This window comes from Mytilus galloprovincialis, chromosome 2 (assembly GCF_965363235.1).
Source record: "Mytilus galloprovincialis chromosome 2, xbMytGall1.hap1.1, whole genome shotgun sequence".
NCBI classification, from domain to species: domain Eukaryota; kingdom Metazoa; phylum Mollusca; class Bivalvia; order Mytilida; family Mytilidae; genus Mytilus; species Mytilus galloprovincialis.
In genome coordinates, this window is record NC_134839.1 from 9,199,921 (window position 1) to 9,213,705 (window position 13,785).

The following is a 13,785-nucleotide window of genomic DNA, read 5'->3' on the forward strand; positions in this document are numbered from 1 at the left end:
TTTTAGTTTTAAAAGAAGCCACTAGCAATAATTTAACACGTGAGAGGGCTTTAAACAAGACCAGACGGACGGACGGACAGAAGTCCTGTATTTATATGTCTCCCGCAACAGGTTATCGTGGGAACAAACCCTCAATTCAAATGATCATCATTTGCAAATTTAAGCTACTGGGCTGCTGATACCCGAGGACTAATAGCTAGTCTACCAGCAGTAGTCTCGATCTTGTGGTAGTAATAACATAAATGGCCCAAATTTTCTACACCAGATACAGATTTTGACATCATGCCTCTTTTGTGATCTTCAAGGCCTAGTTTGAAAATCAAACATAGATGTATGAAGAAAACAGGAACTACATAGCAAACTGATATGACGCTAAATAGTTTTCAAAAATAAACTGTATATCAAATATCAAATATTGGTGGTACACTGATTTTTTGTGACTACAAGCAAATCCTGAATTAAAATGTTCAACTAAAAATTAAAATTTACTTATAAGTGTGTACAGTGGCGGATCCAGAAAAAAATTTGGGGGTGGTCCAAAATGAATATTGAATGGTATGAAAAAGGTTAAAAAATACCTTCGACATTATGGAAGATCATGAATTTGGACAACATCATGCAATGCACATATTCCTAGAGTCTTTAGCCTCAGCCAATAAATCATCAACATTACAATCTTTGATGCAATCAATTATTTCGTTCTGTATTGTTTTAGATCAATATGTTGCATTTCGAGGACAGTTTTCGAGATAGCGTTTTAAATTCTCGTTCCCAGAATCAATGCGAAAGTCAAGCAAGGCCTGAAAGTTTCCACTATTAGTGTTTTTGTCACCAATATGCTGGAAGTCATCTCTGTGTCCTCGTAAAGGCAAATTTTGCCTCCCACATAAAATCACAAATTTGATAACACAGGACAAGATTTCGCGATTTTTTCTTACAACTTCGGCATTTTTTGTGTTTGGTTGAGTTCTAATATCATCTTTGGTATTTTCCATCACAGCAAGAAAAGTGAGTGCCTTTTCCCTAGCAAATTCATGTGATTTTTTGGCCTCTTTACCGTCTTTCCCAAAATGTTTTGTAAGCCTGTCGTGAGCATGGGCCATATCTAAAAGAGGTTTGGATGATAAAACACCTTAATCATCTGATCCAAATAAGAAGCAATAGATGCAAAAGCAGCCCTTTAAAGAAGGTGAATATACAAGGCCTACATATCTTTCCAACCAAGTACTCTGAAATGTTCTGTTACGACCCCCATACTTGGTAACTGGAAATACAAATGTTTTATTCGGAATGAAATGATTCCGAAGAAGTTGATATTTCTGTTCATCATTGAGTTGCTGTTTATATGAAAAATTACCAACATCATTTTTAGTAGAAAACTGCAATGGCTGAGCGTGTGAACATGAAGGTTTAAAAGAGGGACGAAAGATACCAAAGGGACAGTCAAACTCATAAATCTAAAACAAACTGACAACGCCATGGCTAAAAATGAAAAAGACAAACAGAAAAACAATAGTACACATGACACAACATAGAAAACTAAAGAATAAACAACACGAACCCCACCAAAAAACTAGGGGTGGTCTCAGGTGCTCCGGAAGGGTAAGCAGATCCTGCTCCACATGTTACCCGTCGTGTTGCTTATGTGATTACAAATCCGGTAAAACGTATAATTCGGTAGGTCAGATTCATGAAAGGGAAGGGGATTGTAGTTACGACGTAAGGAACATATCCGATATCATTTGTGAGGGGGGATATGAGGGTCTTGATCCCGAAATCCCGAACTTGAAAAAACCAAATCCCGAGGTCCCGAATTTAAATAAAGCAAATCCCGACATCCCGAAATCCGAAAAAAAAAGGATTCCCGGATCCCGAAAGGGTCAATCCCGAAATCCCGAGCTTAAAAACACCCGGTCCCGGAGTCCCGATAAAGGTCCTATCCCCCCTCATTTGTGAAACAGTTATTCCATAACGGTCAACCAACTCGTGATGGCGTCCGTAAAATTTACGAAGGGATGATTTCAACTTCACCATTTGAAACTCTTGGTTTAATAGCTTCCTCGTGAGCAGTAACCCTCTATCAAGAAAATCATGATAGGAAATGCAAGCACAGGAATATCGTATCAATTGGGAAATATATACCCCGTATGCAGGTGCTGCTGGAATGTTGCTACTTAGAAATGGAAAGTTCACAATTGGAAAGCTGAAATCATCTCTTTTGTCGTAAAGTTTTGTTTTCAACCGACCCTCATTGTCAATTTCTAGATGTAAGTCAAGATATGAAGCCGACTTAACTGTATCTGTAGTATCCTTTATCTCCCAATTCGATGGGATAGATGCGTTCCACATAGTCACCAAATTTTGAATTGTTTAGTGAAAGAACGTCATCTATATAGCGGAAAGTGGAGTTAAAGGATATTGCTAACTTCTTATCTTTCTTCCTAAGAAGTTCCTGCATGAAGTCAGCTTCATAATAATAAAGAAACAAGTCGGCAAGTAGAGGGGCACAATTTGTTCCCATTGGGATGCCGACAGTCTGTTGAAAAACACGTCCTCCGAATGTTACAAATATGTTGTCAATCAAGAAATCAAGCATCTTGGTAATATCGGTTTCAGAGAATTTTTTGTTTGAATCAGAGTGATTCTTTACAAAGTATGATTTATCCCTCCCTAAGACAAGATACTTGTATCTACGTTGGCCATTCTTTTTTATGAAGCAAAGTAATACCAACTCTTTCAATTTGTCTTTTAGTTTGGAATGTTGAATACTTGTGTAAAGAGTAGAAAAGTCAAATGTTTTAATACTGTTACAAGATGAAAGAGAGTTAGATTGTATGTACTCTAAAAGATCTTTGGAATTTTTAAGTATCCACATCTGATTCACGCCACCTCCAGAATAGGCAGTTTCACAATAACTTTGAAGCCCGTCTTTGATTGCTGATAAAATAGATGTTAATAATTTAGAAAGAGGTTTCGTGGAGCACTTGGAAGACCCAGCAATATACCGTTGTTTGTAAGGACACTTATGTAGTTTAGGTATCCAATACAGTGATGGAAGATCCAGTTCTTCATCTTTGGTTGAAATACCAAAGGAACAAAGAACAGACCTATGATTATCCAGGATTTCCTCTATGGTAAGTGTCGTGAGGGTATATGTTGAGTTTCCAAGTGAGTTTAACAATTGTATCCAAAAGTGACTCCTCAAATGAGCTCCCTCGACTATCACAAACTTCATCTAGATTTGAATTGTGACGTTTTCTAGGCTGAATATTGTCATCTTGCTCCATCTTGCGTTTGGGACTATGGCAGCTTGACGACCTAAAATAGTAGGTCAGTCAGTCGTGCTTAAACAATTAAAGTTTTTAGGAAGGAAAAGGGAGGAGAAAAGGGGGAAGGGATAGATAAACAAATTTAATTTAATTCATTCATAATGATTGTTTTTTCAAAATGTACATAAATGAAATTTAAAACCGAGACTCCGTTAGTTGGACAATGCAATTATATATATATGGAAATTTCACTTAAAAATACAATAATTTGTATTTACGTTTCAAAATAAGAAGTCAACTTCTTCATATTGACGAGTTGTTTTGACAATTTAATTACATGTATACAGGTGAAACGCATTGATCCGTATTCTATCATTGTGACACCTCCAGGTATCCAGGTAATCCATAACCAATTAGTGTGATGAAAGGATTAATCTTAAGTGTTAATTTGTTAATTAGCTAGTTATTGAAAAAATAGACACTTTAAAAAATAAACAGCTGCGCCATGAGCGCATGATACGCCCGACGTCTTGTGTGGAAGTTTTATACAATAATCATAAATAGTTTCTGAGAAAGTTTTAAGCAATTACCATTTATTGCTTTTGAGACAGGCGGGACATGTGAAACCCCCCACCACCCTGTTTTTTTTTTTACAAATATCACTAAAATAAAATTTTGAATCAAACCAAAAAGTTTACAGATCTTTAGATTAATATAACAAAGAAGTGTGTACAGTTTCAAGCAATAATCACAAATTGTTTTTGAGATACGGCGCGACATGTAAAGAATCCCTCCCCTTTTTTACAAAATACTCAATAACTCAAAAATAAAATTTTGAATCATCACCAAAAAGTATACAGATCTTTAGATTAATATAACAAAGCAGTGTGTAAAGTTTTAAGCAATAATCATAAATCGTTTTTGAGATACAGCACGACATGTAAAAACCCCCTCCCCCTTTTTTACAAAATACTCAACAACTCAAAAATGAAATTTTGAATCATCACCAAAAAGTATACAGATCTTTAGATTAATATAACAAAGAAATTTGAATCATCACCAAAAAGTATACAGATCTTTAGATTAATATAACAAAGAAGTGTGTAAAGTTTTAAGCAATAATCATAAATCGTTTTTGAGATACACCACGACATGTAAAAAACCCCTCCCCCTTTTTTACAAAATACTCAACAACTCAAAAATGAAATTTTGAATCATCACCAAAAGGTATACAGATCTTTAGATTAATATAACAAAGAAGTGTGTACAGTTTCCAGCATTAATCACAAATTGTTTTTGAGATACTGCGTGACATGTAAAAAAAAACCTCCCCTTTTTTACAAAATACTCAATAACTCAAAACATTTTGAATCATCACCAAAAAGTATACAGATCTTTAGATTAATATAACAAAGAAGTGTGTAAAGTTTTAAGCAATAATCATAAATCGTTTTTGAGATACAGCACGACATGTAAAAACCCCCTCCCCCTTTTTTACAAAATACTCAACAACTCAAAAATGAAATTTTGAATCATCACCAAAAAGTATACAGATCTTTAGATTAATAAAACAAAGAAATTTTGAGTCATCATCAAAAAGTATACAGATCTTTAGATTAATATAACAAAGAAGTGTGTAAAGTTTTAAGCAATAATCATAAATCGTTTTTAAGATACAGCACGACATGTAAAAACCCCCTCCCCCTTTTTTACAAAATACTCAACAACTCAAAAATGAAATTTTGAATCATCACCAAAAAGTATACAGATCTTTAGATTAATATAACAAAGAAATGTGTAAAGTTTTAAGCAATAATCATAAATCGTTTTTGAGATACAGCGCGACATGTAAAAAAACCTCCCCCTTTTTTACAAAATACTCAATAACTCAAAAATGAAATTTTGAATCATCACCAAAAAGTATACAGATATTAAGATTAATATAACTAAGAAGTGTGTAAAGTTTTAAGCAATAATCAAGAAACGTTTTTGAGATACAGTGCGACATGTGAAAAAAAACACACCCCTGTTTTAGTTACAAAGTGCCGTAACTCAAAAAGTTTAAATCTTATTTTCACCAAAAAGTATACAGATCATTTAACCATCATAAAAAACAACTATATTAAGTTTCATGAAATTTAGATAAGTCGTTCTCAAGTTACGGTGCGACATGTTTACGCCGGACAGACAGACGGACGGACACCGAACATTTGTATACCATAATACGTCCCGTCAAAATTTTGACGGGCGTATAAAAATTGAGGTTCGTCATGGGGGTGGTCCGGTGCGCCGTGGGACCACCCCCTGGATCCGCCACTGGTGTATGCACACTTTTGTTAAACAATGAATTTACATACACTCAAAAATACAATGTGTACTTACTCCATAAAATTGGCACCCATGAAAAGAAATGAATCCACAGCAGCTCTGATTTGTAACTTCTGGGAAAAAAGCATCAGAGATGGGTTAAAGACAGACAGACACACAGACACTAAACTCCACTAATACACTTTAGTTACAGAATAAAAATTGGTATGAATATTTTTGAACATTTATTATTACAATACACAAACAGATACTTTGTTAAATGTTGGGTACTGAGAGTCTAGCTGTTTGAACTGATAAGCACATTTGTTTCTTTCTGCTGTTTTTCCTAGCTCATTGTACAATCTTGCTTGATAATACACAGCATCTTTTATCCTTTGGTGAGCCTCTAATTGTTTAAAATAGTCAATAACTGTGTCCATCATATTAACGGCACTAACTAATGCTGAAAAATAAAAAGTAAATGTATGAATATTAAAAAAATTTCTAAAACAGATTTTATATTAATGTAAATTAAGAAATTATTGCTAGGTTATTATTAATGCAAATAATGAGACTAAGTGATTATCGCAATAATAAGAATGTGCATTCTGATATTTGATACATAGATCTGAAATTCTGAATGCAGATTTTTCTCAAATCTCAGTAATAAATCTCACATTTCACTAAGTACCAGTGCAAAGTATACAAAGGAATTGAGGAAAACTTATCAGCATAGGTCGTTTGTATAATTGCACTTCCTCTCTCTCTATATTATATATATATTACCTCTTCTGACATCTGACTCGAACTTCTCTTGAACTGAATTTTACTATGCGTATTGTTATGCGTGTAATTTTCTACATTGGCTAGAGGTATAGGGGGAGGTTTGAGATCTCAAAAAACATGTTTAACCCCGCCACATTTTAGCGCCTGTCCCAAGTCAGGGGCATCTGGCCTTTAATAGTCTTGTATGATTTTTAATTATAGTTTCTTGTGTTTAATTTGGAGTTTAGAATGTCGTCCATTATCACTGAACCAGTATATATATTTGTTTAGGGGCCAGCTGAAGGACGCCTTCGAGTGCGGGAATTTCTCTCTGCATTGAAAACCTTTTGGTGACTTTCTGCTGTTGTCTGTTATATGGTTGGGTTGTTGTCTCTTTGACACATTCTCAATTTTATATATATAAATACTTTGTGTATTGTATCAGAGATCCTTGTTTAATTCCTATGAGAAGGTAACACCTCCCGAAATAAAAGCTTATTTTTATAAGCTACAGTTAGAGGAGGGGATAAGTTCTCTGTGCAATGCTAGGCGGTATTGTCGTAGAATTAGAAATAAAAAGTACAGGTTCCAGCCCTGATCGGGGAGGAAGTTACGAATCAGATCTATTCTAACATCTTTAGGTTGCAATATACAAAGGAATTTACGAAACTGATAACTGAAAAATAATGGATTACAACAAATTGAGTTACATTTTAGAATAGTTCAAACAGACCTGCTCTTTTCTTTTGTTCTGGACCTTTATTAGCAGCAGCTACCAGACATCGTACATAACAATACATTGTCCTAGCCTTGTCAAACAGATTACCACGAGAAATAATAGGTAATAGCTGTTGTCTCAATAATTCTAAGGCTGGTTGTGGAAGTTGCATTAAAAACTGCAAAATAAAAAATGATATACTTAAAATACAGGAGACTTCACAAACAATAAACAAGCAACTCATTTAAGAAATCAAGCAATATATGTCAAAGTCTAAAAGTTTTTTATTCATTGTTTGTAATTGATCTATTAATATTTTTTTTCAAAGCATTTTATTCAAATTCTATTCAAATTCTATTCTTAATTATTTTATTTCAAAATGATGGCCCCTAAATTTTTATTCATAAAATAATTATGCCCATTTCCTGTATAATTCGTACACAATGTATAAATCTATTCATAACCTATAGCATGAAATTAAGATTAGTAGCCTACAATATTTAAAATGTTTTGGAAGAAAAATAGCACTTGTAATATTTTGGCAAAGTATGAAAATTTCTGTATTTTTTTGGTAAATGTAACCCCATACTGTCATAAATTCACTAATACATCATATTTGTTTTTCTCTGCAAAAATCTAAAAAATTACCTGTATAAAAGACAGATGAACAGTAGCAAGAGCCACCATATATTGTAGATGATGCTCCTTTGCATGTGTAATACAATCCAGGACATGGGACAGACTAGAGGTATGGTTCCCTGTCTGGACAAATAATTCAGCTAAGGCTAAATAAACCCTACAAAACAAGCATAACAGATTCTATTAATGAAATATTTTCAAAACATTTTTGTCTTCCATTGAATGGTTTACTGTGAATTCATCATTTTTCATTGGATATTAATTTTTGGTGGATTTCCTGGTAATACAGGAACCAGGAATTCAAATATCAAACACATTATAAATTTTGTAATGGAATTTATGCAGACTTGAACCAGATGCTCCGCAGGGCGTAGCTTTATACGACCGCAGAGGTTGAACCCTGAACGGTTGGGGCAAGTATGGACACAACATTCAAGCTGGATTCAGCTCTAAATTTGGATTGTGATTAAATAGTTGACACAGCATAGGTTTCTGACACAGAATGAATGTGTTCTAATGAACTTAAAATTTTTGTTTTCTCTTAGAGCAATTCACTATGCTGTTGAATATTAATCCTCTCAAAAAAATGTTTGAAGAAATTTTCTTTTTTATTTATGAAATTTCAAATGAGAAAAATTGATCCCAATTTTTTTAATCACATCCCCCTTTCCCTTATTCCAAAACTAATCTCAATTAAAATTTCTAATGGAGTTTGCAACAATAACTACTCATTTAAATACATCATAAAATATTAAGATGTAAAAAAACTGCTTGTTATCAGTGAATGGTAAAGATTATTTTTATTTATCAGTTGGTAGTAAAAAGTGAATATACATTGTATATTGTATATAACAAAGATTTAAGTTGATTCTGGACAAAGAAAGATAACTCCAATTAAAAAAAAATCTTGCTATTGCACAATATTTTGCAATTAGATATTTCTTGCTTACTATTCTGGACAAAGAAAGATAACTCTAATTAAAAAAAAATTTGCTATTTCACAATATTGTGCAATTAGATATTTCTTGCCATTGCGCAATACTGTGCAATTGAAAAGACTTGCTATTGCACAATACTTAATATAATAATTTTAGATCCTGATTTGGACCAACTTGAAAACTGGGCCCATAATAAAAAATCTAAGTACATTTTTGGATTCAGCATATCAAAGAACCCCAAGATTTCAATTTTTGTTGAAATCAGACTAAGTTTAATTTTGGACCCTTTGGACTTTAGTGTAGACCAATTTGAAAACAGGACCAAAAATGAAGAATCTACATACACAGTTAGATTTGGTATATCAAAGAACCCCATTTATTAAATTTTTGATGAAATCAAACAAAGTTTAATTTTGGACCCCGATTTGGACCAACTTGAAAACTGGGCCAATAATCAAGAATCTAAGTGCATTTTTAGATTCAGCATATCAAAGAACCTAACTGATTCATTTTTTGTCAAAATCAAACTAAGTTTAATTTTGGACCCTTTGGACCTTAATGTAGACCAATTTGAAAACGGGACCAAAAGTTAAGAATCTACATACACAGTCATGACAGTTAGATTCGGCATATCAAAGAACCCCAATTATTCAATTTTGATGAAATCAAACAAAGTTTAATTTTGGACCCTTTGGGCCCCTTATTCTGTTGGGACCAAAACTCCCAAAATCAATACCAACCTTCCTTTTATGGTCATAAACCTTGTGTTTAAATTTCATAGATTTCTATTTACTTATACTAACGTTATGGTGCGAAAACCAAGAAAAATGCTTATTTGGGTCCCTTTTTGGCCCCTAATTCCTAAACTGTTGGGACCTTAACTCCCAAAATCAATACCAACCTTCCTTTTGTAGTCATTAACATTGTGTTTAAATTTCATTGATTTCTATTTACTTAAACTAAAGTTATTGTGCGAAAACCAAGAATAATGCTTATTTGGGCCCTTTTTTGGCCCCTAATTCCTAAACTGTTGAAACCTAAACTCCCAAAATCAATCCCAACCGTTCTTTTGTGGTCATAAACCTTGTGTCAAAATTTCATAGATTTCTATTAACTTAAACTAAAGTTATAGTGCGAAAATCAAGAAAATGCTTATTTGGGCCCTTTTTGGCCCCTAATTCCTAAAATGTTGGGACCAAAACTCCCAAAATCAATACCAACCTTCCTTTTGTGGTCATAAACCTTGTGTTAAAATTTCATAGATTTCCATTCACTTTTACTAAAGTTAGAGTGCGAAAACTAAAAGTATTCGGACGCCGGACGACAACGACAACGGCGACGACGACGACGACGACGCCGACGCCAACGTGATAGCAATATACGACGAAAAATTTTTCAAATTTTGCGGTCGTATAAAAACTATGAAATCAAATATCCACGAAAATGCAAGATTTCCTCAATCCACGAAAGTTGATATCCTCGAAAATAAACGAATCTACAGTATACAGCTAAAATAAATTTGTTAACTTTAAGTATCTGATTTCCAAAATAAGCAAGGAATGTGTTGTACATGTTACCCAATAAACAACCCATTCAACTAGCAATATAATATGCTTTTTAAGATGTTTCAAGTTGATAACTTGAAGAAAAAATAAGACATCAGAGGAGGGGATGCTCTATATTCACTTATATCTGTAATTCTCTGATTCTTGTTGATTAATTTTATTCAATCAGTGTGTGGTTCACTTGATCTAAGTTCTTCATTGGTCAAAATTTTGATTATGACGTAAACTTTACTTGCTTTCCTCTGAAATTCCTATTGTGACGTCATGTAGAGTTAACACATCTTTTTGCAGGTTGTTTGAAAGGGAAAGATTATTTGTTTATATATATTCTAAATCATTATAAAAATCAGATTCCACCACCAAATCGTGCGCAATATAATGTTTATTCACTCTCGACAGTTAAATTTTATCCTGTTTTAAAATTCCTATAGGGATCATACTTTACATTAATGTTGTATTAAACCAATTTTTAAAACGTTTCAATGGCCGAAACGTCTTCAAAATTGGTTTAATACTAAAATAAGTTAAATTTCAAACATGTAAACCGCTCGAAGAGCCTCGTTCTTTAAATTTGAAAAATGAACTGTCTCAAGTTGATAAAATAATTGTATCACCAACTATATGCAGTGGTAGAATCCATATGTATCCATTGCCTATCAGGCATAACTTTTACTTCAGGAAATGCAATAAAACATTCATGATTCTGGTAATAAGTTGAAATACAAAAATAGTTTTCAAACAATTTTGATCACTATTTCTTCTTATAAATATCTTAGAACCTGTTAGTTTATCAAATCAAAATTATCTCTATGTATTTGTAGCCATGGTAACATGGACATCCTACTCACCTACAAGGAAAATCAGGGACATATTTTCTCTTGTCTTTCTTTACTTTCTCTAACAACTGAGTCAATTCTGTTAATGACTGAGTTACCTCCCCTTTTTCCTTGTTCAGTATGGCGTTTCTACATTTAGAAATATACTAGAATTATATTGTGTTCATTATGTTCATTTGAGTAATTGATTTCTGCATGAAATTTAAGACATGTAAACAATGTATAACTGCATTGCTACTAACTCTCCCAACACTTGAGAAGATAAGACATAAAGTTCAACAAAATATCTCTCTATGTCTTCTTACATTTTTATGGACCCCTTTGGCATATAATACAAAATATATATATATATGTTTGCATTGCAGATATATGATTGATTAATTGCTGCTCCTTAGTTCCACTTGCAGCAATATTGACTGGCAGATTTTTTGGGGGGTGGGGTGAGAGAATGCCTGAGTGAGTTGGGGGACAGACAAATCTTGAACAAAAAGTCTTAAAAAAAATCTTCATTTATAGGAGCTTTTTCAATGTGATTATGTAAATTTGATATCAACTGTTTTTACTATCAGATGTTGACATCAAGAGCAGGAGACAGTAGATTGACTAATGTCTAGTTGTTTCATTCCAAAACATCTGGTGCTATCTCCTTATTCACAGACTTATGAGGTCTGCAGGATATCAGCTGCGAGATGTCATAAAAAAATAGAAGGGTGTTCATGTTAATTTGTGGTCCTGGCAATGAAATGAATAAAATAAAAGGGGAATGGAGACATTTATAAAAAGATGCAGAGAAGTTTACAATGTTGTTTCTTTAAATTCTGCTTCATCATATTTTGAAATGAAGTTTAAAGAGCTTCAAACCTTTGATAAATAATTCATTTACAATAGTGAAAGGGGGCTACATGTTTTTATCTTTGCTGAACACATTTCATCAGAAAGATCCAGTATAAGTCAGATCATATTTATACTAAATACTAAATGTATTTTCGAAGAAATGTTTTTCATTGCTGTTTTTTTTTAAACCATTTACAGGAAATCTACAAGTTTACCATACCTAATAACAGCCTCGTCTTCATTAAGTGCTCTAATGTTTGTTACATTTGTCTCAGCTTGTCCAAATTTTCTGTTCATCACAGCTCTGTCAAATAACAGCTGCTGTTCACATATCATCCATGTATGTGCATGCTGAGTGTGTTTTGGAAATCGTTGTTTAGCACTACTGATGATGTCAAATGCTGCACTGTAGTTACCCTAAAATTTCAAATATAATGTACTGTGTATTCCTTGCAAGCAAACTTGAGCAAAATCATAAATTGTTATCCATGAAAATAGAAAATAAATGAATCTACAGTATATGTATGCAACATGCACAGACAGAAGAGTTAAACATAATTGTATCAGTTTCATCTAAAACCATATGAAATCTAATCACAAAAAGATTTTTCTTACACACCAACTACAAGAATACACATATATACTCACATCATCAGCATGACACCTGGCTACATTACACAGGGCTATACACACAGCTTCTCCATTATGAAATATTCCATTTACTGCTGTATTCAAATTTAATACTAACAGACTACACATAGCAGAGCTCTCTCTACAATAGAAAAAAAAACACTTTTATTTCAAACTCTCATCATTAAAGAAGTCTAATAAGCTAAATCCTTCATGAGAAAAAATTAATTTTCCTGGCTTTTTTATTTTTTTTCCTTTACCTGTAGATGTTTTCAATAATTTTTTTTATACAATTCTTTTATATTGAAATTGATTCTGTCATACCTACAAAAGTTTTAAACACTGATTGCATGACAAAATCAAAGTGATGGAAATCACTCATGGAAAGATTAGAAGAGTAGTTTGAATTATTTCATATTAAGGTATGGTGGGGAAAAATGAACATTTATAAAGCACTATTGCTGAAAATTGCATTTACAGCAGGTCTTTAGAAGGAAACTTGTTTTTCCAGTATAAAGATAAAATGAGCTCAAATTAAATAATATGGGTCTCTTAATTTGCACAATTTTATTTAAACTGCAGTTTATATCTTATCGAAATTATGTTGCCGGTTCTGAACATGTTTAAAAAAAAACAAAAAATGCAAAAATTCTTCTAGTAAATGTTACCAACTATCCTTGTAAGACATAAATCTGGACCAACAGCTTAAAACTTTAAAGTGTCAACAAACAAAATTGAAAAATGTTGTTATGGGGCATTTTATAAGTTGAAACAGAGGTTATAGGGCACTGAAGATTAAAAGTTTGAGAGTGCCTTTTGATCAATTTTTAAAGTATTTTTCAACACAGGGCATTGAAAATGTACTTTTTCAACGTAACCAATTAAAAAACTTATCTTATTGAAATGTGGATTCTTTCTTGATTGCAAACATATGTATTTACCTCTATACCCACGGGTGACTAGGGTATAGAAATATGGTCACTTGGTCTTCTCCCGACCGGCAGTAAAACGCTTGCCGAAGTGGGGCGTCCGTTTAGCTGTGCGGGATGTATCAAGTTCGCAGTCACGTCCGGTCAGAAGGGGGACGTTAAATCCGATGCCTCGTGTAAAGAGAGTGCCACGCTCTTTGCACGTTAAGAACCCTTGCAACAACTCTTTTGAGGGGTCCATAGGTGGCCTGTTGCAAGGCAAAATTTCTGTCCCTATCCAAAATACCCTCATTTTCCAGTGGTAGTCCAAATTTCCCCGACCATCATCCCGGATGTCCTCTATCGTATCAACATA

The 13,785-nt window shown here is 33.3% G+C and overlaps 1 protein-coding gene across 3 annotated transcripts in view; it reads right to left on the minus strand.

The window, feature by feature from the left end:
- Positions 1-5,808: 5,808 nt before the first annotated feature.
- The window catches only part of LOC143062842 (anaphase-promoting complex subunit 5-like), a 61,029-nt gene continuing 53,052 nt past the window's right edge, over positions 5,809-13,785 (minus strand). For all 3 annotated transcript variants that reach the window (XM_076234650.1, XM_076234651.1, XM_076234649.1), the window contains 6 exons: positions 12,520-12,643; positions 12,092-12,288; positions 11,050-11,166; positions 7,708-7,855; positions 7,075-7,237; positions 5,809-6,039 (listed from right to left, as the gene is read on the minus strand). In XM_076234650.1, the coding sequence (XP_076090765.1) occupies positions 5,828-6,039; positions 7,075-7,237; positions 7,708-7,855; positions 11,050-11,166; positions 12,092-12,288; positions 12,520-12,643 (961 nt within the window). In that variant the 3' untranslated portion in view covers positions 5,809-5,827. The remainder of the gene's footprint in view (positions 6,040-7,074; positions 7,238-7,707; positions 7,856-11,049; positions 11,167-12,091; positions 12,289-12,519; positions 12,644-13,785) is intronic.